The 20,525-nt window shown below is 41.2% G+C and overlaps 1 protein-coding gene across 1 annotated transcript; it reads right to left on the bottom strand.

Annotated features, from left to right (window-relative positions):
* Positions 1 to 6,849: 6,849 nt before the first annotated feature.
* Positions 6,850 to 20,171, bottom strand: LOC111159482 (vitamin D 25-hydroxylase). The gene is made up of 5 exons (XM_022521991.1): positions 19,947 to 20,171; positions 11,135 to 11,276; positions 9,912 to 10,544; positions 8,978 to 9,307; positions 6,850 to 8,144 (listed from the first exon to the last, which is right to left on the bottom strand). Exons 1-5 carry the CDS (start codon positions 20,169 to 20,171, stop codon positions 7,969 to 7,971), a joined length of 1,506 nt encoding a protein of 501 aa, XP_022377699.1. The 3' UTR covers positions 6,850 to 7,968.
* Positions 20,172 to 20,525: the final 354 nt, after the last annotated feature.

Here is a 20,525-nt window from a genome sequence, read left to right as displayed (position 1 = left end):
AAGAGAAAGAGTGCATTTAAGTAAGGAGGGAGGGCCAGAGGGAAAGGGAGAGAGAATATTAAGCAGGCTCCATGCCCAGTGCAGAGCCCAACAAGGGGCTCAATCTTACGACCCTGAGATCATGATCTGAGCTGAAATATAGTCAGACGCTTAACAGACTGAGTGACTCAGGCACCCCTCTTACGATTTTCTTTTTTTTTTTTTTTTAAGATTTTATTTATTTATTTGACAGATCACAAGTAGGCAGAGAGGCAGGCAGAGAGACAGGGGGAAGCAGGCTCCCTGCTGAGCAGAGAGCCTGATGCGGGGCTGGATCCTAGGACCCTGAGATCATGACCTGAGCTGAAGGCAGAGGCTTAACCCATTGAGCCACCCAAGTGCCCCTTACGATTTTCTTAATAACATTTTTTTCTCTGATTTATTGCAAGAATACAGTATATAATATACATAACATAGTATTAATCGACTATTTTATGTTATCAGTAAGGCTTCCAGTCAAGAGTAGGCTATTAGAGTTTTGGGAAATCAAAAGTTATGCCCAGATTTTCAACTGCACGGGGGTTGGTGCCCCTAAGTCTTGCGTTGTTCAGGGGTCAGCTATACTGTGCTTCAAAGTGTCATTAAGTTGTTGAAACAACTTCACCTCAGGATGTTTCCTATGCAAGTACTATTTTGCCACATAATTTTAGGTTAAACTCATTAAGAACAATCAAATCTGCTGTAAAAGCTAGTGTCCAAAGCCATTCAGTATCTGGTAACAGTGGCTGACAGTGGTTGTTCTTATTCAGAAAAATTTCACTTTTGGTCCTGAGCTAAAAAGCTTGCCATAAAATGTTATCCCTGCAAAGTCACTGAATTGTGGCTTGGGGGAGCAAGTCAGGATAGACAGCTTCTATTTCTGAGAAAAATTCACAAAACTAATGATGGTAAGGGCCATCAGAATAAATGAAGCTTCCCGTTAACACCAGTTTTGTAATGCATGACAGATTCAAGTATTTTGTGCAAAGTACCTGCTGATAAGCCACAATTTGTCTGTGCCTTTTTATGAATTCGTATTTTTTCATCTTCTTGGAAAATATCCTCTCCTGCAGTTGTTCCATGCAGACCAGTCACCCTGGCTAAATTTTTGGTCAAACTTGGCATAGATTTCTTGAATAAACAACTGAACAGTATGGGTAACGTGTTTACTCATCAAGAGCCTGGAAAATCACTCAAAATCATCTGTATTGTTTTTAATTGACTATCAACCTTGCTCCAATGTCCTCAGCTCTGAGCCACTGTTCTCACTGAATGACTACGAGTCTTATTAAATTTTGTTTTCTGGACACATTTCTTTGGCTGCTTCAATTAAATACAATTAATTCACAAGTGATAAATGCCTTTCTCTGCTTGGATAACAAATGAGCCACTCAGAAACTTACTTTGGTTGCAGCTTCATTTTCATTTTTCGGGAAGAAATTGTTAGACTGTTAGATATCATTAAAAATACCGAATTTTTCTTACCATTGCTGTCCCATGTGAGGGATATTCTGGGGAGTGCCTAGTGTGGTAGTGTCAAAGCAGACTGTATTCTTTTGGCAGAGCTACAGTGTTAGTCCATAACAAACACCATGTTTTGCCACCTAATTTGGTGAAAATAATCCATACTCCACCATCCTAAAAGCATGACATTTAAGATCCACTTTTCTCTCTCTTCTTGCTTTTGTTTGATGTGATAAGTATGCACTGGTTAAAAAATTACATTTAAGTTTAAGGTTTTTAAATAAAATGCTACAACATGTAGATATGCACAGAGTTGGGAATGCTGCCGTGGTCTAACTACATCACTGATGTGCAGTGTGTCAAGCAGCATGCAAAGGGGTAAGACATGAGAGTGCCACATACACGTTCTGTCACAACCACTCAATTCTGCCATCACTGCACAAAAAGCTGCTGTAGGGAATATATTTTTAAAAATGAGTTTTTCTGCATTCCAATGTAACTAGGAACACTCAATTTGAAATTCAGAAAATTTCCACGTGTCACCAAGTATTTTTTCAACTACTTAAAAATGTAAAAGCCATTCTGAGTTTGTAGGCCATACAAAACAGCCAAATTTTGACTGTAGGGTATAATTTGCTGCCTCTTGATCTAATGCAATGATTTAAAAAAAAAAAAAAAAAAGACCTGGAGCACCTGGGTGGCTTAGTCAGTTAAGTGTCTGTCTTCAGCTCAGGTTATGATCTGAGGGTCCTAGATTCAGCCCTAAGTTGTGCTCCCTGCTCAGTGGGGAGTCTGCTTCTCCTTTTGCCCTCTCCTCTGCTCATGCTCTCTCTGGCTCTCCCTCTCTCAAATAAATAAATAGAATTTTTAAAAAATGATCCAACTTACTAGTTCTATTTCTCTATTGCCTAACTCATTAATTCCTGACTGTCAGGAATTCATAATTCCTTTCTTATGCTTTCCTTTGGTTTTCTATTTTTAAAAATACAGTATGCTTAATTCATTTTCAACATTCCATTTTTCACTGAAATAAGTATTTAGGACTATGAGTTTTCTTCCAAGGACTATGTTAGCTGGATTCCATCGATCCTGACATTCAGTTTTTATCATTTTCTAGAAATTCTGCAATTTTGATTTGTTTTTCCCCTTTACCCAAAGTTTGTAATTTTTCTTAAAATTTCAAGATATATGGGATACCTGGGCAGCTCAGTCAGTTAAGCATTTGCCTTCGGCTCAGGTCATGATCCAGTGTCCTGGGACTGAGTCCTGCATCAGGCTCCCAGCTCAGCGGTGGTCGGGGAGGCTGCTTCTTCCTCTGCCTGCTGCTCCCCCTGCTTGTGTTCTCTCTGGCAAATAAATAAAATCTTTAAAAAAAAAAGAGAGAGAGGGAAAATAAAAATTTCAAGGTATGGGGCAACTTCATTTTCTGGCTTATTTTTTTTTAAAGATTTTATTTATTTGACAGAGAGAGAGAGATCACAAATAGGCAGAGAGGCAGGCAGAGAGAGAGAGGGGAGGAAGCAGGCTCCCTGCTGAGCAGAGAGCCTGATGCAGGGCTCGATCCCAGGACCGTGGGATCATGACCTGAGTTGAAGGCAGAGGCTTTAACCCACTGAGTCACCCAGGCGCCCCATGGCTTTGTTATTTTTTTTTATTAATACCCATTCTTATTGTATTATTTTCAGAGAATGAAATCTGTATTATTTATACTTCTCGAATTTATCAAAGTTCACTTTTCATCCACTGATAAAGTCAATTTTCGTGACTGTTAGATGGCACTGGTAAAAATGGCATATTCTACTATCACATATAGAATTTGGTGTGTATTTGTCAGATCTACCACCGTACTGATTATGTAGTATGGGTCTTCTTTACTTCATTTTTTTCTTTCTTTCTTTTTTTTTTTTTTTGGTCCACATGATTTGCCTTAGGCTGAGAGAAGTGAATTAGTCTCCTAGTATTAAGATACTTCTACATATTTCTCCATGTAGCTCTTGTTGTTTTTTGCTTTAAGAAAGATGCTATTATGTTATTAGGTGCAATATTTATTCGTAACTGTCATAACTTCCTTGAGAATTAATCTTTAGGATTAGAAAGTGCATTTCTTTGTCTTGCTTATGTTTTCTGCTTTGAATTGTACCTTGTTTTATTAAGACCATGAGTCCTGCTTTCTTTTTATTTGCAGTTGCCTGGTATGTCCTTGCCCACCCTTTTCTCACCTTTAATCTGTTTTAGATGTTTCTTATGTATAGCATGATGCAGAATTAGGTTTTGTCTGTGATCCAACCTGAACACCTTTTTATTTTAATAGAGGAGATATACCTATTTACATTGCTTTATGTGACTGTATGTAGAGACTTAGTTTAGTTCTCTCATATTTGCTCTTTACTAAAAAAGTAATTTTAGTTTTTTTAAGATATTATTTATTTGAGAGAGAGAGAGAGAGAGAGCATGAGAGGGGGGAGAGTCAGAGGGAGAAGCAGACTTCCCACTGAGCAGGGAGCCCGATGTGGGACTTGATCCTAGGACTCCCAGATCATGACATGAGCTGAAGGCAGCTGCTTAACCAACTGTGGCACCCAGGTGCCCTAAAAAAAGTAATTTTAGTTTTAACATTTTGAAAGGTTTGTATTTTTGATTTAGTGGTTTTCTTTATACTTCCACCTTTCTGTAATATCTTTGAATCCCGTGTCTTTGGACAGTATCTGCTTTTCTTTTATGAGTAACATTAGCTTGTACTTCCTCCATATCTTCCACTATCCAAGTTTAGGCAATGTTACTATCCTTTACTTTTGTACTCTTAAATATACTTAAAATTCTACTACTTGTCAGTTTTAAACTATTACCTTCGATTTGGTTCTTATGATACAGGGGGCAATCAGGGAGCTTTATTCCACATTCTATCTTTTTTTTTTTTTTGTGGTTAGCTGCATTATTTCTACATTGTCAGAGAGTAAAACATTTAGGTATTACTGTCACACTTATTCCCCTTTTGTTTTAGTCTTAGTTCTGTTGTTAAATGTATTACATTCTTAATGCTAGCCGTTTGCTGACATCTCCCCTGTAATTACTTGGTTGCTTGAAACTTGCCCTCACACCTGATTAACGGTTTGAGTGATGTAGAGCTTTAGGATCAAAATCAGACCGAACGAGGGGGCTGCCAATCTCGGGCACCAACCGCCGTGTAGGAACACCATCATCTCTTGGCACAGGACTCCATTTATTTAGATTTTTACTTCAGCACTGGGGGCAAGTTCTACAGCTGCACAAGCAGGAACAGAAAGTAGAGTGAGGACAGGGCATCAGCTTGGTTTCTTTCCACTCTTTTTTGTCCTCATGAGCTCCTCTCCTTATCAACTGATTTTCAGCTATGGGGAAAAAGCTCCCATCTCTACCTCAGCCTTGGACTATACATGGTCTTGTCTGTAGTTCTTCCAATATTACTCCATTTGCCTTCCATTTTTTAGAACTTGGAAGTATATAATTCCCTAATATGGTCCTCCAACCCCATTCTCAATGACTTTATCCCTTTTTCTATCGTTACCGTTATTTCAATGGCATTTGAGGAGAATTGCCATTTTGAATAAGAAGTTAGATTTCCAACATTCTTGGCTCAGTGAATGACCATTTCCACTACAGTAGATCCACAGCCTGTTACTACATAATTCCCCAAAATAAATATTTTCCATTATGGATTACTTACTAATTCATGTTAGTTTATATTTTTCTGGGGCACCCGGGTGGCTCAGTTGAGTGCCTGCCTTCGGCTTAGGCTGTGATCTCACAGTATTGGGATCGAGTCCCATGTCGGGCTCCCTCCTCAGCAGGGAGTCTGCTTCTCCCTTTCCTCCCTGCTCCTGCTCTGTCTTGCTATCGCTTTCTCTCAAATACATAAAATCTTCAAAAATTTTTTTTGTGTTTTTCCAAAAATGCAGTATTTTATTTTTACCACAGTTACTTGGCTCCAAACAGTCAACAGTTGACACTATATAAAAACCAACCTTACAATAAACTGTAAAGCGTAGTAAAAATCATTAGGAGTAAAAAGAATATGGGATGAAGGACATGCCTTTGTAATGAATTAGGGAAATTACTTCCCCTATCTGAACCCCTATTTCTTGGCTACAACATGAGCACATTAAGTGAGATTAAAGCTCTTTTACCTTTACAAGTTAAAAATCTACATTTTGTAAAAGATTCTTGTCAGGTTGGCATTAACTTCAGTAAGAAAAAGTAGAACATTCCTTTAGGTAATTTCTAACAGTAAAGAAAATAAATAGCATGTTCTTTATTCTCTGTAGATTTATGAAGGTCTTAATCATCCTAGAAAAAAAACAGTGATAGTACTCAAGAGCAAAATAAGACCTCCTTAATTTGGATTATAATCTATTTCAGTTCACTAAATTCTTTGCTAAGACCACCAAGCTTCCAGAACCCCCAGTCTATAGAGTTCAACCTAAGCACTCATAGGAGAAATGACAGTAAGTAGGAGGACCAGGGATGACAGATTTGCTGTGTTAAAGTAAAAGCAAAGATCAAACAGTAATTTGAATGACCACAATTGTCAAGAGTCAGGGAAGCAGGTGGGAAAGTTGCTTGGCTTAGCAAGTGGTTAAAGGGCAATGAGTTAGATATCATAATTAGTCTGCTAGTCAGGAGTTCCTCTTCTCCTCATAACTCTCCTTATTTTTGTTTAGATAACTATACTGCCCCAATGTAGCACATGTACTTTGCAGGATGCCAACTCCATCAATGGCTCTAGTAGTCAGGCCTAAGTGAACCATAATCCCATTCAAAAGACATAGTTTTAAAAGATGGGCACATAACTTAGTTAGGACCTATAGGACACAAAGAACAGTTTTGGGAGAATATCTGAAAAGCTCCCTCACTCCCCCAGAAACAATCCAAGCTCAGTCTCAACAAGGAGGCAAAGCACATACATGTACTTTCGTAAGTCAGTCTTAAGATAAAGCTGAGACCACCTGGGAGGCAAAATTGAGGGATGTGAACAAGAGATCCTTGATGATACTGTGGAGCATGTAGGTCATACCTACTCTCAAACTGCCACACTACCACCTAATTTCTCCTTTATCATTCAAGTAAATTTGCCCAGGACTTTTTCCCCCTTGCAACCAGAAACATCTTAATATATCAGAGATGCAAAGACTCCTGATTCATCACACAGAAACTTGAAAATATTAAAGTTAAATTCATATTTTTTTAAAATTTATTTATTTACTTGACAGACAGAGATCACAAGTAGGCAGAGAGGCAGACAGACAGAGAGGGGGAAGCAGGCTCCCCGCTGAGCAGTGAGCCCGATGCGGGGCTCGATCCCAGGACCCTGGGATCATGACCTGAGCCAAAGGCAGAGGTGCCCCAAGTTAAATTCATATTCTTAATAGAAGTCGTTGTTAAGTGCATTTACTCTAAGGCTGTAACTATTCATGAGCCAAGTTACAAAAGCAGAAATCCTTGATGTATAACATTAGAAGAAATCACGTTACAACAACTATAAATGGGTGAATATACATAGCAGTTTGAGCAGGACAGTCACAGTTCACGCTTATTTTCCTGGCATCATTACTACTAGAAGCCCATCATCCTCAAGTGTCCCAACGTACACATTTACCAGGGCTCTACAGCATGTTTTTTGGATTTGTACAGTATTCTCTTCAGAAAAATAACAGTAACCCAAGGAAATGGCTGGAGACCTTTAAAAGGTAAAACGATTCCATCTTTAAGAGCTGTGATGGTTTAGGAAAAAAAAATGGTACTAGGAAAAATGTCTGTGCCTATAAAGAATAATTACTCTTGGAGTATCATTTTTTATTATAATTACATTACTGTAATTTCCTTCTATAGAACTGGTGGTAGGATGAATACCCGGGGCACAGGGACCCTCATTTGTAATAAGAACAAGGTAATTCTTATGCAGACATAATAGGGAGCAAGTTTTGAAAGCACTGGCAGTTCCTTAAATACATAGATATTTCCTCTACTATCTGCCACTATGTCTAAAATATCTCTGTACTCCAAACTCATTTATTTAGGTTCTAATTTCTTTAGTCCGCTATTAAACTGGACTCCTACCACACTACCCATTAATGATAATATCTTATCTGAAGGGAACTGGCATTGGCATTTGGAAGCAAAGCCCCCTGGACAAGAGCAAGATGGAGTCAAGAAACGAAAAGGGGTACCAGGTGCTCAGGGCATCCATGGCCCGGCCTACTTAAGCAACATCTGTCATTTGCACCTTTGTTTTCCTCCACAGATAATTCCACCTTAGAAGTCACAAAAGCTTGGAAAAAAACACGGCTAATGCTTATTATTGCTTTAGTACTATTTTCAAAGACATGTCTGTGTTCGTTTGGCTTTGTGATGCTGTGACTTTTTGTCCAAACACACACACTGATTAGATAAACAAGGTTCAGGGCTAAAAGGCAACCAGATAACATTCTCCCACAAGATGTCCATGCACTTTCAGCGTCTTTCTGCACAGATGAGGTAGGGCTGGGGTTGCAATGTCATGCCTAATCTGGGCTTCAGATCGGGAACCAGCCCGTGCGGGAAATGCACGTGAAACCGCTGGAGCAATGCTGTGAAAAACAGGAACATCTCCAACCGAGCCAGCTGCTCTCCAAGGCAATGCCTTTTCCCTAAACAGGAAAGAACAGACATAATTTTTAAAAATCCATAGTATTTACCAAAATTTACATCTACTATATGGGTACCATTCAGGAAATCTGGTATTTAAAAGAAAGTTAGAGGCAGTTATGCTTATTAAAAGGAATAACAACTGGCACTTCAGCTCCCAGAGCCCATTTCTTTACCTTCTCTTGTATCATGGACTTCTGTAAACTTATTAATCCCCCTCCACACTTGCCTTGCACGCTGCAACACAGCCCACGATATGCCATGAAAGATCATATCTCAGGCGTGCCATTTTGTTCTATAGACCAGAAGTGCATTTCATTCAAATGACTAAAAGTGACCCTTTCCCAACGAAAGGAAGAGTTTCCTTTCCAGTCCGTCTTCCATGGGTCTTGTGGTCCGTGTACTTTTTCACCGCAGAAGCAATATTTTTGGAGACGAAGTACAATAAACGAGGAGCCAAGAAAGCTATGTTTCAGTTAAACTTCAAATTCTGATGTCATTTCTTCCCCCCGCGTCTCAGTTTCTCAAGCTACCTGTTAGTGACTTCTAGCTCTACAGGTTTTGATTACAAGCCAAAATCCACAAGCAAAAAAGTTTCAGAAGAAGCCAGACCTTCTCAACACTTTCTTTCTAGTTACTGAATTAACTAACTGTTGAGTAGAAACTGGTGTTAATGACCTCTAATTATACCAATCTCTCCTGCAAGAATCACTGCTGTATTTTCAGAGTTGGAATCTTTAATTCTACAGCAGAATGTTTCTGATTAAGATGTCATACATCATCAATCATCATTACCCTCTGTCCTACAGTTGTATCCCTGTGAAAGTTCTCTTACCTAGGGAAAAAGGAACCAAAGCCTCATTCTTGGCAAAACATCCATTGCTGTCCAGAAATCGCTCAGGAGAGAATATTTCTGGGTTTCTCCAGTACTTTTCATCAAAATGGACGGAATAAAGGTTGGTAATTACTGTTGTGCCTTTAGGAATGGAATAACCACGTACAACTGTATCTTCAGAGGTTGCATGGAAAATCCCTAATGGCACGATATTACAGAATCTTAAAACTTCATGCAAAACTGCCTCCGTATAAGGCATTTTGCTTTTGTCATCCCAAGAAGGTGTCCCAGTGGGTCCCATAATTAAATCGATCTCTTTCTGAACTTGTCCTGTCAGAGAAAAAGTGTTCAAGTTATTATGCAATTCTTAGAATTCTATCCAAAGTCATTTCCCTTTGGATAACTTATAGTAAGTCAACAAGGTACGGTGACAGCCAGATTCAGACTTTTCACTATCTAGTTCTATTTGAAAATATGCTATATGTTGTGTGCCACCAGAAACCAATGTTCTCAGTATCTTTGTTGTGAAAAACACACTAAAAGTAATAAAAATAAAAATTAAATAAATCTACAACTGGAATAACATCACTCTTGGCAAGGGAAATAATGAAACATAAAACTTGAATTTAAAAAAAAAAAAAAAAAAGAAGCAGGGTTCAGGCCCCTGCTCTGCCACTCCAGGGGCTGAGCTTGGGCAAATCAGCTACTTAGCCTCTCCCCTCCTTTATAAACAGGCATAATAAGACCTATCTCTGAGGTTCTTACATGACTTGAGAGAACAGATATAAAACTCTATAACTATGGAATATTTTTCTTCTTGGCCAGCACAGCAGAAATTCCTAAATAAAATGTTTTGTACATAGATAGCCAAAGGCTCTAAAACATTGTGTGAGCCCTAGATGTAGGACAGCCCTGCGGTCAAGAGGATCCTCACCTTGAATGTTAGGATAAAGGGCCATGAAAAGAATTGCCCACCGTAGCACATTGGTTGTAGTTTCAGTTCCAGCAATGATGAGTTCACCCACGGAAAAAATGAGGTTTTCTTTGGAGAAAGTACATGATGGGTCATTTTTACCTTGATCCATCTCATCTAAATAAGCATCGACAAAATGCTGAGGTGACTGAGGCTTTCTGTTGATGGAAGCTTTTTCAGTAAGTCTGGAGAGAAAATCATAGACCACAGCTGCATTTCTAAACAGCTGGTGATGTTTTCCAAAAGGGAAGATGCCGATCCATGGAAAGGCGTTATACAGGAAGACTGAGGCGCTGGCAGCCAGTTCCACATTTTCACTAAATAACTCAACCATGTGCTGAAAATCAGTGTCTTCATAAGTGAATCGTTCTCCAAAAATGATCAGATTGGTTATGTTTGAAACAGCATTTGTTATTAACTGTTTAAAGTCAAAAGGTCTACCTTTGTATGTTTCAATAACATCAATAAAAAATTTGGTTTCTTCTAAGATTTTAGATTCAAAAGACTTTTGGCCATGTCCAAAACAGCGGAAGCTATTTACAGCTAATTTTCTGTGATCAACCCATCCTCGGCCGTATCTGGAATTGAGTAAGCCTGGGGGAAAAAAAAAAGTATTAAAACAACTTTATCATTCCTACATTCCTGTATCGAACACCTGAAAATGCTACAGAGTAAAAAAGGATGGTTAGTCATGCTTCTCCAAATTATCTTTCTCTAAAACTAAAACTAGACCTTGTTCCCTGCCACAGAATATTGTCAGCAGATAAAGCTTGCCTACTTTTTATCTGGGGACAGGCAGAAAAGACCTGTAATTCTCCCACCACAAGAAACTAGACAGTCCTGTGTAATTCATCCTGGATGAACTAAACCCAGTGACTTTATTATCTAACGATTACAATAAGTCTTATCTACAAAAGAAAAACCACTGCATGTATCTTGGTCTAAGAAAACAACTGAAAATCATCCTTACAGGATCAGAAATTTTCTGTTTCTGTTTCTAGATTTTAGAAGACAGATTTTCTCCCATTAAAGGCATATGCTACTACCAAGGTAACCCTGGGAGAGGCTAAGGAAGCCTGGATGAGGTGTCGGTGTTGTGGAAATACTCAAGGCAAAAGGAGGATACTATGAATTGAGTGTCTGTGTCCCCACAAAATTAACTAAATAGGTGAAAATAAACATACCTCCCATTTTTGTCATCTTCATGAATAAAGGAAGGCATGGTCTGTCTGCAAAAATCTCACTTTGATGAACAAGGCATTCCTTTACTACATCATAGCCATTTAAAACCACAGCTGATATACCTCCGAGATCTAAACTGAAGATCTTTGAGAAGAAAAGAAAAACAACATTTAAATGACAAAACAGAGAAATGGAGAAATAAACTATGGAAATCCACAAGTGCTAAGCCCAGTTTTCCCAGTATTTGTTACTTCCCTGAAAATGGCAGGATGTATTATTCAACTGACAATTTCTGAGTGCCTTCTGTGTACAAGGCATAGCAACCATGATGATTTCATTACCCGGTCAGTGCCTGAAAACATAATCTTATAAATGGTATAAGGAAGAGAGTACTGGGCTCAGAAAGCCTGGATTCTAGTTTAAGCTTTGTTATTAAACAAATATAGGAACCTGGGCAGAACCCTTAACCTTTCTGGGCTTCAGGGTAGCCGCAGGAAATATGATACTTGCTTCGGATGCTTTTTTGTTTTTTTTTTTTAAATTTTATTTATTTATTTATTTGACAGAGAGAGATATCACAAGTAGGCAGAGAGGCAGGCAGAAAGAGAGGGGGAAGCAGGCTCCCCGCTGAGCAGAGAACCCAATGCGAGGCTCCATCCCAGGACCCCAAGACCACAACCCGAGCCGAAGGCAGAGGCTCAACCCACTGAGCCACCCAGGCGCCCTGCTTCGGATGCTCTTAAGATTCATTCCAACTCAACGCATTCAGTGAGATCTAGGAATCTCTTTTTATTTCCAAGATAAGTGAGGAAGCAGCATCATCTCTATATTATTCATTACTCCAGGCTTAGATAGGGGAGGGGGTTACCTGGGAGATAACTTTGAAGTATAAATGTCTTATAATAAGGCTCATTTTATTTGGGTCCCTGACTTTCATGAAGTTAACACAGCTGGCCCCAAAGGGAATCTGATCTTGGAGAAAAGGCATTTACCACATCGGCACAGGCGGGTGCCCCTCAGCTAAGAGGAAGGCAAGACAGAATATCCATCCTATGTCTTGCTGGAGCTTCTCATGCACTTCAGTTCAGGTTCACTTACAACAGAACACCTCCCGTAGTCTACTCTAGCAGTCCAATGAGCGAACAATACTACTTTATCAGTGGGGTGCAAAGACTCTCTCAGGGTCTGGCTGAAAGCTTTTTAGGGCCAAAATACTGAGTCAACCCTCATCTCTGTGCAAATAAGTAAAGGAGTTTTAACTACGGTTTACACTAGTTTGGGGGAAAAATCCCAAATAGGAAGTTTAATGGGGAACAGAAGTTCAGCAGACGTAATGACAGGAAAAAAATTGTGGTGAAGACCTCCAAATAGGAACAGAAGCACCTGCTGAACAACAGAGTCTTTGGCATAGGGAAAGGCTCTGCCAACCAAGCAGTAGAAATGTCCAGAACCTTGGGGAAGTAGCATGGACTACGTGTGACAAGCAGTGCATTAGTCAAAAGTGGCAGTCTAAGAGTTTCAGTGCCAACAGAATGGCTACTAGCTGAGCAAAAGTGGGACTCTTTCAGTTCCCAAAGCAGTAATGGAATGATCTTAAAGTCATTTCCCAGAAGTGTAATTTTAACAGATATAAAGGGAAAATGCCTCCTCCTGTGTCTCCTATAATCTCAACACTCTATTTCAACTCTCTGACACCAGCTGTGTGGGTTTTCCACACCTCAGCAATTCTGGGACACCAGCTAGGTATCCTAGAATTTAACTCAGTTCTTGACACTATCTACCCAGGGATCGTGTCAGAGCCCACAAGTTAAGGGTTCAGTCCCTCAGGACTGCTCCCTGTCCCCACTTCAGATGCCATTAGCAAGTCCAGGTGCTTCTGACCAACAGGCTATAAATCAGAGGTTCCCACGACTTCCTCCTTGGGTCCCATTAATATCTTAGAGTGATTCAGAGAATTCAGGGAAAGCATTACTAGACTAACGGTTTATTATAGAAGGACACAAATCAGGAACAGCCGTATGGAAGATATGCATAGGGAAGGTATGGGGAAAGGGGACTGGAGTGTCCAGGTTCTGCCCAGGCATGCTTTCTATCCTCTGCTCACCTCTGCCCATTCACCAACATGGAAGCTCTCTGAACTCTCTAATTCAGAGGTTTTTATGGATGTTTATTACCTACGCAAAATTAACTACATCATGGGCCATCGGTGACTGGTTCATCTTCCAGCCTCTCTCCCTTTTCCAGAGGTAGTGGGGGTAATACAGAGTTCGAACCCTCTAATCGTGATTGGTTCTCCTGGCAATAAACTCCCATTTTAGGGACTGTCCAAAAAGTACCCCATTAGCATAAACTCTGGTGTGGTTGAAAAGGGTTTGTCACGAATAACAAAAGACACCTTTATTAGTTTCAACACTTAGGAAATTCCAAGGGAAGAAACAAAAACCAAGTATGTATTTCTTATAATAAATCACAAGTATCACAGCAGGAAAGGATGGCATTAGTGAACAGGCAGTTAGTTGTTCCAATGCAAGAAAAAAACAGACGGGTGGTTTCACAAGAATGGTAGAAGACCCCGTGGGTTGAAAGCTGTGTTAATATGGAGCAAAAACAAACCCAGAGAGTCATATTGCAGGGGGAAGCTACCAGGTATGGACACTGGATTACAAAGAACAAGGAGGAGCCATGGCTTGAGAAAGTTGTTATACAATCTACCTTCACTCAAATATTTGGTCCCCTATTTGAGGGTAAAACTGGGGAAACTGTCATTTGAAGTAGCATCTATTCTAGTATATGCTGTTTTCAAGGACTTTCAGTAAAGGTTTGTGAAACATTTCCTTCCCTTCTAGAAGTCAGTCTGTGGTCATCAAGTTTCTTCCCCTCCCTGCAAACCAGCTCTGCCCACAATTTTTCAGTGTCTCGGTAATGAGCACTCCATCCATCCTTCCAGCTGTTCAGGAGCCAAACTGCCTGTGTTGACTCTCTTTTTCTCCCCAACCCCACATCACTGCTTCGAATCACATTGCTCCTATTTTCAGAATATAAGCAGGAGATGGCAATTTCTTACCCTTCCATCCCTGACACTCTGATCCAAGCCGCCTTCATTTTCCCCCATGTTATCACAACAGCCTCTCAACTTGTTTCTTTATAAGTGATTCTCAACACGACATCCTCCTGTTTCAGGGCCTTTGTATGTGTTCTTTTGGCCTGGAATGTTCTTTCCCCAGTTATTTCTAGAGTTTGCTCCTTCATTTCCTTTAAGGCTTTGCTCAAATGTCTTCTTTGTGGTGAGGACTGCTCTACCCCCAGTTAAAATTCTACCCCTTAGCCTTCTCCATCTCCTCCCACCTAATTTAGTTGACTTCACACTCTGTACTCTGATGTGTTATAGATTTACCTATTCTATTTATATTGTCCATCTCCTCCCCACCCACCTTGGCACCCAGGAGAACGTAAGCTACACTAGGACAGGGATTTTTACTACTGTTTTGTTTACTATATATCTTCACACCTAGGACAGTATGTAGCAGATGCTGGTAACTGATAACTGTATGTTGAATATGGAGACATACATCTAAATATACTATTACAGAACACCATTGGTGACGGGCTAGTAAGAGAGGGATGAGAAAAGAGCCACTGATGAAAACTGATAAACAATTGTCTCCCACTTTTCAACCTTTGCTTGGGCTGTTTTCTCACTTGAAATGCCTCCCTTCACTGCCATACTGTCTACCATACCAAGTCTTTAGGGAACATGCTCTACGAAGCCTTTCTTGGTGCACTCTCCTTCTTTTTATTCTGGGGATGCAAGACTGTTTCAATACTCAAAAATCAATCCAAGTGATGCACCACATAAACAAAATGAAAGATAAAAATAATACGATCAGGGGTGTCTGGGTGGCTCAGTCGTTAAACCTCTGCCTTTCGTGATCAGGTCATGATCCCGGGTTCCTGGGATCAAGCCCCGCATGCAGCTTCCTGCTCAGTGGGAAACCTGCTTCTCCCTCTCCCACTCCCCCTGCTTGTGCTCCCTCTCTGGCTATGTCTGTCAAATAAATAAATAAAATCTTAGAAAAATATATGATCATTTCAATAGATGCAGAAAAAGCATTTGAAAAAATTCAACATCCATTCACAATGAAACCTCTCAACAAAGTGGGTTTAGAGGGACTATACCTCAATATAATACAGACCATATATGACAAACCCACAGCAAACATCACACATAATGGTGAAAAACTAAGAGTTTTTCCTTTAAGATCAGGAACAAGACAAGGATGTCCACTCTCACCACTTTCATTCAACATAGCACTGGTAGTCCTAGCCACAGCAATCAAATAAGAAAAATAATAAAAGGCACCAAAATTGGTAAGAAAGAAGTAAAACTATTTGTAGATGACATGATACCATACATCGAAAACCCTAAAGACTTCACCAAAACACTATCAGAAGTAACAAGTGAATAAGTAAAGTTGTAGACCACAAAATCAATATACAGAAATCTGGGGCACCTGGGTGGCTCAGTGGGTTAAAGCCTCTGCCTTCGGCTCAGGTCATGATCTCAGGGTCCTGGGATGGAGCCCCGCATCGGGATCTCAGCTCAGCAGGGAGCCTGCTTCCTCCTCTCTCTCTCTGCCTGCCTCTCTGCCTCCTTGTGATCTCTCTCTCTCTGTCAAATAAATAAATAAAATCTTTTTAAAAAATACAGAAATCCGTTGCGTTGCCATAACTAATAACAAAGTAGCAGAAAAAGAAATTAATAAAACAATTCCATTTATGATAGCACCAAAAATAATAAAATATCCAAGAATAAATTTAACCAAGGGGGTGAAAAACCTGTACTCTGAAATCTATAAAACACTAATAAAAAAAATTGAAGATGACACAAATGGAAAGATATTCCACGTTCATGGATTAGAAGAACCAATATTTTTAAAATGTCCAAACTATCCAAAACAGTCTAAAGATTTATGAATTACTATCAAAATACAAAGAGCATTTTTCACAGAACTAGAAATTCTAGAACAATTAATCCTAAAATTGGTATGGAACCATAAAAGACCCTGAAAAGCCACAACAATCTTGAAAAAGAAAAACAAAACTGGTGGTATTATAATCCCAGATGTCAAGATATACTACAAAGATATAATAATCAAAATACTACGATCCTGGCACAAAAACAGACACACAGATTATTGGAACAGAAAAGAGAGCATAGAAATAAACTGCCGATTATATAGTCAGTTAATCTACAGCAAAGGAGAAAAGAATATGCAATGGAGGAAAGACAGTCTCTTCAACAAATGGTGCTGGGAAAACTGGACCAATACATGTAAAGAATGAAACTGGAAGGCTTTCTTATACCATATATAAAAATAAACTCTAAATGGATTAAAGACCTAAATGTGAGTCGTGAAACCATAAAAATCCTATAAGAGAAGATAGAGAGTAATCTCCTGGTCATTTCCCTTAGCAATTTATTTATGGATAGGTTTCCTCAGGCAAGGGAAACAAAAGCAAAAATAAACTATTGGGACTACACCAAAAGAAAAACTTTTTACACAGCAAAGGAAACCAATAAAAAAACAAAAACAGCAACAGCAACAAAAAACTGAAAAGGCAACCTACTGAATAGGAGACGGTATCTGCAAATGATATATCCAAAAAGAGTCTGATATCCAAAATATATAAAGAAATTATACAACTCAACACGAGAAAAACAATCCAATTAGAAATGTGCAGAGGACCTGAATAGGCACTTTTCCAAAGAAGACATACACATACCATAAGACACATGAAAAGATGTTCACCATCACTAATCAACAGGGAAAGGTACATCAAAGCCACAATAAGATATCACCTTATACCTGTCAGAATGGCTAGTATCTGGGGTGCCTGGGTGGATCAGTCCTTCCTCGTGATCTCAGCTCAGGTCTTGATTTCAAGGCTGTGAGTTCAAGCCCCAAGTGGCTCCACGCTGGGCATGGGGCCTACTTAAAAAAAAAAAAAATGGCTGGTATCAAAAAGAAGAAACAATGAGTGTTGGCAAAGATGTGGAGAAAAAGGTTCCCTTGTACACTGTTGGTGAGAAAGTAAATTGCAGCCACTGCAAAAACGGTTTGGAGGTGCCTCAAAAAATTAAAATTAGAAATAGTATACAGGGGCACTTGGGTGGCTCAGTTAGTTGTGTCTGACTCCTGGTTTTGACTTACATAGTGACCTCAGGAACAACTCTGTGCTCAGGAGGGAGTCTGCTTCCCCTCTCCTTTTGCCCCTCCCCCAACTTGTGTGGGCCCATGCACCCTCTCTCTCTCTCTCTCAAATAATCTTTAAAAAAATAGCATACAATTCAGTAATTCCACTATTGGGTATTTGTCTAAAGAAACTGAAAACACTATTTCAAAAAGATATATGCGCTGCTATGTTTATTACAGCATTAATAAGTATAATAGCGAATATACGGAACCAATGTAAATGTCCATCAATACATGAATGTATGAAGAAGATGGAATATAGGGGCACCTGGGTGGCTCAGTGGGTTAAAGTTTCTGCCTTTGGCTCAGGTCATAATCTCAGGGTCCTGGGATTGAGCCCGGCATTGGGCTCTCTGCTCAGCAGGGAGCCTGCTTCCCCCTCCCCGCCTCTGCCTGCCTACTTGTGATCTTTGTCAAACAAATAAATAAAAACTTAAAAAAAAGAAGATGAAATATAATGTATACATACACAATGGAGTATTACTCAGCCTTAAAAACATGAATGGACACAGAGGCTATTATGCTAAGTGAAACAGATCCATCAGAAAAAGACAAATACCATATGATTTCGCTTATATGTAAAATCTAAAAACAAAACAAACAAAAGCAGAAACAGACTCATAAATACAGAGAACTGGTGGTTGCCAGAGGAGAGAGGGTGGGTGGGTGGACAAAACGGATGAAGGTGAGCGGGAGGTACAATCCTTCAGTTATGGAATAAGTCATGGGAATAAAGTGTACAGCACAGGGAATATAAGAAAAACAATCAATTTCCTATTCTGCAAGACAGCATTTTACATAATTGGTTTAAAGATACTTTTTACATTATAGGTCTAATAATTTCTTTTGCAATTAATAACCAAGAAAATTTGAGTAGCAGTTTACTGCTTCTAATTATTATCATTACTCATGAGGAAAAATTAAAATTCAGAGAAAAGTTGAGTTTTACCTGACAAGAGGACTCAACTTCTAGTCTCATGCTTCCACACCTTAGAATCCTCTCTAGGATATTATGAGAATATTATGGTACCAACATGCCAGAGATCATATACATTCAATGGCAATCAAAGAAATCCATTCATTCCTAGAGCACTGGAAGGTTGACAATAAAATGTAAGAATTATATACATCTGCTTTACCTAAGACTACTTTCCCTTTTACAATGTCAACCATTAGAGAGGTGCAGAAACCTAGGATAATTCCTGTAAACACTGGTTTATTTTTTATTTTTATTTTTTTAAAGATTTTATTTATTTATTTGACAGATAGAGATCACAGGTAGGCAGAGAGGCAGGCAGAGAGAGAGAGAGAGGGGAGGAAGCAGGCTCCTGGGATCATGACCTGAGCCGAAAGGCAGAGGCTTTAACCCACTGAGCCACCCAGGCGCCCCTAAACACTGGTTTAAATAAAGACTTAAGCCCCAACCTGAAATCCCACAATTGGCTAACAGCAACACTATACTATTCCTTCAGAGCACTCACAATTTGTGGTCGATATTTAGAGTCGCGCTCTCTTCCGGGGCTCTTGCTCCCTAACATCAGGCAGTGTCTGCCTTCCTCACCGCATCCTCCGCACCTGGCACAGCCTGGCTTGTTGCTGCACAGGCGTGAAGGCACGAATGGATTCAATACAGAACGGGTGAGCTCGGCCAGCGCCAATGCCCTGGAAACTTCTGTCTCCTTCTGAGGTCAAGACACGCTTCCCATCACACGCTGGAGTTCTGGCCTTCTGCTCTGCAGGGAGCAGCAGCGCGGCTGTGTGCAAGTCCCTCAGCATTTCTGTGCTGCACTTTGCTTCTCTGCAAAGGCCGGAGGTAGCTCGGCGGGACTGTTGTGAGTTTAGGTCAGGGCACCTTGGAAGGGAGGCTGGCCCCCAGCGGCGCAGTCCCAGTGTTTGCTCTGAGGATGCTCCTGCCCAGTCAGGCCCACACTGCTCACTGCGCTGTAGGACTCCGCACCGATTTTTACTCATTAATTCACTCGCTCTTTCATACTTATTTTCCAGAGCCTATCTTGGCCTGGGGCCTTCACCTGCGCTTTCTAATACCCACAGTAGACGCCTAGACCAGCCATCCTTAGAACAACATTAATCTGGACCTAGAACTTGGATGTCTCATTTTCACGAGAAACCACGGGTAGAACCGCACGCATGTCTAGCACCCACCAGCCGACCAAAGGGGGAAAAAAAAAAAAAACCCACAAGCAAACAAAATACACGCCGAACAGCCCGGGGCCCCACTGCGCAGGCGCGGAGCACAACCTTGGCGCCCGCGGGACCGGGGACCCACGGCGCAGGCGCGCGAGCACTGCCACAGGCTACCAGTCTGATCCCGCTAGGCGTCGGAAGGGTGGGGGTCCTGGCTGGGCGGGGTTCCCCTGGCGGGGCGCGGCCTCCAGTGGGACTCCTACCCACCCCGACCCCGGAAGCCCGTTTCTGTCCAAGTCGCTAGTACACTGAAGGGCGGAAGGGGCGTCTCGACAGGTCGGGCCCAGGAGCGGCCGTCAAGCTCACCCCTGAGGAAGGCCCGGGCCCTCCCAACCCGCAGCCCGTCGGGCTGTACCTCGCCGTATATCTGGCTCTGCTTTCTCATGTAGACGTGGGGAAGCTCGCCGGAGGCGGCCAGTGAGTAGATGTTGCCGATAAATGGCAGCCCCGACGGCCCGGGGGGAAAGCCAGTCGGCCGCCTCTGCTTCAGCAGCTGGCGGATCCCCAGCGCGAAGAGCAGCAGGAAGAGGGCGCCTCCGAGCGCCGCGGCGCATGCCGCAGCACCCGGAGGGTTCCACATAGCCCGGCCGGGGCTGGGGCTACGAACCCCGCCACCTTGGATCAGGCTCGCCCTCCTGCCCCGCCGCATTCCTATTGGTCGGAACCCCCCAGGTCCCGCCCCCATTCCCTGGCCATTGGTTGGCCGCACTTGACAGTGGCTCCCCTTCTGCTGGGCTCAGAGTCTAGGCGCAGGAGGCGGGTGCTACTCTTTGGATCTGGGCGTGGTTCCAGGCGAGGTGGAGCGTGAGAGACTTTCCAGGGTGTTAACCCAGAGCTTGCGGAATACTGCGCAACTTCGGTCTCTGGGATAGAAGGATCCTTCTTCCCTTGACCCCAGCCCTTTCTGGAGGTGAACTTTTAGGAACTCTTAAAT

This window comes from Enhydra lutris, unplaced genomic scaffold, assembly GCF_002288905.1.
Source record: "Enhydra lutris kenyoni isolate GAN:26980312 unplaced genomic scaffold, ASM228890v2 scaffoldscaffold68, whole genome shotgun sequence".
Classification (NCBI taxonomy): Eukaryota; Metazoa; Chordata; class Mammalia; order Carnivora; family Mustelidae; genus Enhydra; species Enhydra lutris.
The sequence above is the reverse complement of the archived record's forward strand: the minus strand, read 5'-3'. Positions and strand labels throughout refer to the sequence as shown.

What these genes read in the sequence shown, in the direction of transcription:
- LOC111159482 (XM_022521991.1), bottom strand. Translation starts at nt 20,171, where the DNA reads ATGTGGAACCCTCCGGGTGCTGCGGCATGCGCCGCGGCGCTCGGAGGC. An exon ending in GAAGATGACAAAAATGGGAG is followed by an intron (nt 10,545 to 11,134) that starts GTATGTTTATTT and finishes TTTTTCCCCCAG; the next exon opens with GCTTACTCAATTCCAGATAC. An exon ending in CCTTTATCCTAACATTCAAG is followed by an intron (nt 9,308 to 9,911) that starts GTGAGGATCCTC and finishes TTTCTCTGACAG; the next exon opens with GACAAGTTCAGAAAGAGATC.